At 43.6% G+C, this 3,712-nt stretch overlaps 1 protein-coding gene across 1 annotated transcript; it reads left to right on the forward strand.

The window, feature by feature from the left end:
* Positions 1-2,971: 2,971 nt before the first annotated feature.
* Positions 2,972-3,384, forward strand: PtA15_7A315 (uncharacterized protein; the record flags this gene model as incomplete). Its single annotated transcript, XM_053170910.1, has 2 exons — positions 2,972-3,238; positions 3,325-3,384. 2 exons carry the CDS (start codon positions 2,972-2,974, stop codon positions 3,382-3,384), a joined length of 327 nt encoding a protein of 108 aa, XP_053022144.1.
* Between the last annotated feature and the right edge of the window lie 328 nt (positions 3,385-3,712).

Consider the following 3,712-nt stretch of genomic DNA (forward strand, 5'->3'; position numbering starts at 1 on the left):
CAAGTACATGATTATATCCAATCTTGTGATGCGTGCCAGAAAGGAAACAAACAGACTGGTAAAAGATTTGGATTACTCCAGAAAATTGCAGAACCCACAGAGAAATGGGAAATAGTCAATATGGATTTTGTTACAGGCCTGCCCCCAGGAGGACCCTATTCTTACAACTCAGTCCTGGTTGTTGTAGACAGGTTTTCCAAGAGGGCCAGATTCATCCCTAATCACAAAGATGACACAGCTATGGAAGTAGCTATGCTATTTTGGAATAGAATCATGGCTGACGTAGGAATTCCAAAGATTATCATTAGTGACAGAGATCCTAAATTCACTTCAGAATTTTGGAGGAACCTTCACGACATGCTAGGCACTAAACTGGCATTCTCTACAGCTTATCACCCCCAGACGGATGGATTAGCAGAGAGAATGATCCAGACTCTGGAGGATATGTTGCGCAGATTCTGCTCCTTTGGTTTTGAATTTAAAAATCATGATGGATACACTCACGACTGGGTAAGCCTATTACCAGCCCTTGAAATTGCATACAATAGTAGCAAACACTCCTCTACTAAAGTAGCTCCATATGTACTAGAAAGAGGATGGATCCCACGTATGCCCAAAGACAATCTTAATGACAAATTACCTCATCTGCACCCTACCGCTCTTGACTTCAAAAAGATGCTGGACTCAACTCACCAACATGCCAGGAAGTGTGTAGATGATGCTGTTGAATATAACAAAGGAAGATGGGATAAAAGCCATAAGGAACCGGAGTTCAAGATTGGAGAAAAAGTTCTATTATCCACGGTGAATTTTAATAATTTAGGTGGTAGCAGAAAACTTAAGCCTCCATTCATAGGACCATTCACCATTAAGCAATTGCATGGTAAAAACGCAGTGGAAGTCATTCTTAGTGAAGAACTATCTAGGAAACATCCTGTCTTTCCTGTGAGCCTGATCAAACCTTACAAAGTCAGGCCGGAAGAAGAATTACCCCCCCCGCAACCTGTCCCAATAGAAGAAACTCCACCCTCAGGACAGTTAAGAGTACATAAAATCTTGAAGGACAAGAAAGAAAGAATACAAGGTAAAGACACCAGACTCTACTTGGTCAGATATAAAAACTTATCCGCGGATAGAGATGAATGGCTACCAGAAAGTAATATACCAGATGGACCTATTCACCTGAGAAACTACAGAGCAAGTAAGAGATCAACCTGAGATGGCCAAAAATTTTTCTAGACCTTTCTTTTTCTGAGCAGAGACTCATCTTAGGGGTAGGGAATGTCAGCTGGCTACTATGGCAGAACCACCGTGACATAAAAATATACAAATAAAATATGAAAAGTAGTTTTACATATGAAAGAGACATTATTACTCTTACATATGTAAAACTACGCAAAAAACATTAAAAACACTTATAAATAATTAATTACTTAGCTTTGTGTAATTAATAAGTAAAATATTAAGAAAGATTCTGATTCTACGGGTAAAATAACCTAGGGTACCTCACTTACATGTACCCTTAATTATTATCCCTTCCTTGTGTAAACTAACTTCAAAGTTTACGCAAGTGCATCACGCCCCGCGTGGATGCACTTGTATGCACATATATATATAAGTACATATATTTACAACCATTTTCAGTGACGTAACTGAGGTGTTGTGTACAGTTCAAAAGATAGCTTTATTTGTTGCGTGGCGCACCCAAGCCCGCGTGCTTTGTTGCCTAGAGCTCAAGCCCGCGCTCCTAGTGTAAATATATGCATAATGCATAAACTAGCCCGCAACCAAAGCGCTCAGGTTACCAATAAGTAAGAATGGACCAGAATACGCCCCAATAACAATATTACATGTGTTATAGGGCTTGTACACATGTAATTAATCACCAAACAAGATGTAATTACCACGTCATTCAATATAAAAACATTCTAGACTGAAAAGAGCTCTTGCAGCGTGCACAGGAGACACTAGAAAGCGCCCCAGCTTCTCCCAAGCCTCACTACACGTAAATTACAACTGTAGTAAATATGTAGAAGGGGTCAAATGAACTGGAGCAATCAATAAGCGCCTCCAGAACATGTATAAAGCACTGCTTACACGTGTACTAGTACACAGAAGCCAGTTCTAGTACCTTCTGTGGCACATTTTCACGGAAATGAGCGTCACAGAACCCCCAAACCAGCCCCCATGACGTGTAAGGCACGTGTAAAATCACGCAGAACCTCTGTAAAAGGTCCTTGGCAACCCTTGTATCCAAGCCCCAAGGTTCCACGACCCACAGCGCCTTCTAGCGCAACCAAATTGCCTCAGAATGCGCCCACAAGTGTCCCCATGTCCCCTGGGCGCCCCTGGAGGCCTGCCTAGGCTATATAAAGGGCCCTTTCTCCGCCCAAAAGGAGATTCCCCAGCTTTACATTACCTATTAGAATTTTACCCGCCTTCAACAGCCTCATTAGCCTGTGATTTGCCAGGTAAAATACCTACTTTCGTGATTTTTAGCCCCAATTTCCGCCCTGAAGCTGCCCAGTAACCACCCTGCCCTCAAGATTACCTCCTCTGAGCGCCTCCAACTGCCCAACTTCACGCCTGAAGAACCTCAAGTGCCTCTAGGGTCTTATACTAGTAAGTTTAAGCCCCTTCTCTTGAGATTCTCTGCCATTTCTTTCTGGGATTTAAACCACACCTGTTTACAGGCCCCAGTTCTTCATTCTAGAGGGATTAAACACCCCTGATTTATCAGGCCCCTCTTTAAAATTAATTATATTCATTTTATTACGTCAAATTGGCCCAAATTGGCCCAAATTGCCTTATTCTTACGCCATAATTCCCAACAATTACGTTGGAATTAACCCTTATAACCTTGTCTTAGAGTTTTATAACTCTAATCTTTTGCTTTGCACCACGTGTAGCTAGAAGGATAATATCCTTGGCATCACGTAGGCTGACACCACCACACTCCGACCCTGATGACATGCCTATATTCATTCCAATAGGAACCAAACCTCCACCAGTGCCCTTCCCAACCTCGAATGACTCGCACGCCTTTGGCTTTGAGTTGGAATTACAACCGGGTTCACAACGCAAACACCACGGCAACAACACCACCAACACCGCCATGAAACCAATACACACCACTGGCATCAAAAGAATTTTGCTACCCGAGATAACTAACAACAACACACACCGCTGGGGCGGCGGTGCTGATGACATCCATGGAAATTCATACACAAGGTCAACAGTAAGCTTCATGGCAGCACTGCTCAGGTTCACCTCCTCCCCTCACTCACTCCTCTGATTGCCAATAGACAGCACACTCATTGTTAGCCAACCTTCCTGGACAGGTTCGTCGCCCTCGCCAGGATCATGCGGCTGATCAACAAGTAGCTCTACTCCGAGGCGCTGGGCAATATGTGAGTCCCTTCTTCATCCCACCATCGCTGATCAAGCTGGCACTCCGCTTCTCTCTCTGCTAACCATCTGTTTCCTCCTCTCGGCCACTCCTCCAATTGCTGATAGACAGCATCCTCGCCGTCGGAAGGTCTTCCCGAGCGCATTCGTCGCCTTTGCTGGGATGGTATGGTCAATTGAAAATTATCTTTATTCCGAGATACTGGGAAGGATGCTGCGACCAGCCTATAGTATTTGAGTCCCTTGTCCATCCCTTCATCCCGCGCTGATCAAATTAATCTGATTACCAAGCTGAAAATCTGAT

This window comes from Puccinia triticina, chromosome 7A (assembly GCF_026914185.1).
Source record: "Puccinia triticina chromosome 7A, complete sequence".
In the NCBI taxonomy this organism is placed as follows: Eukaryota; Fungi; Basidiomycota; class Pucciniomycetes; order Pucciniales; family Pucciniaceae; genus Puccinia; species Puccinia triticina.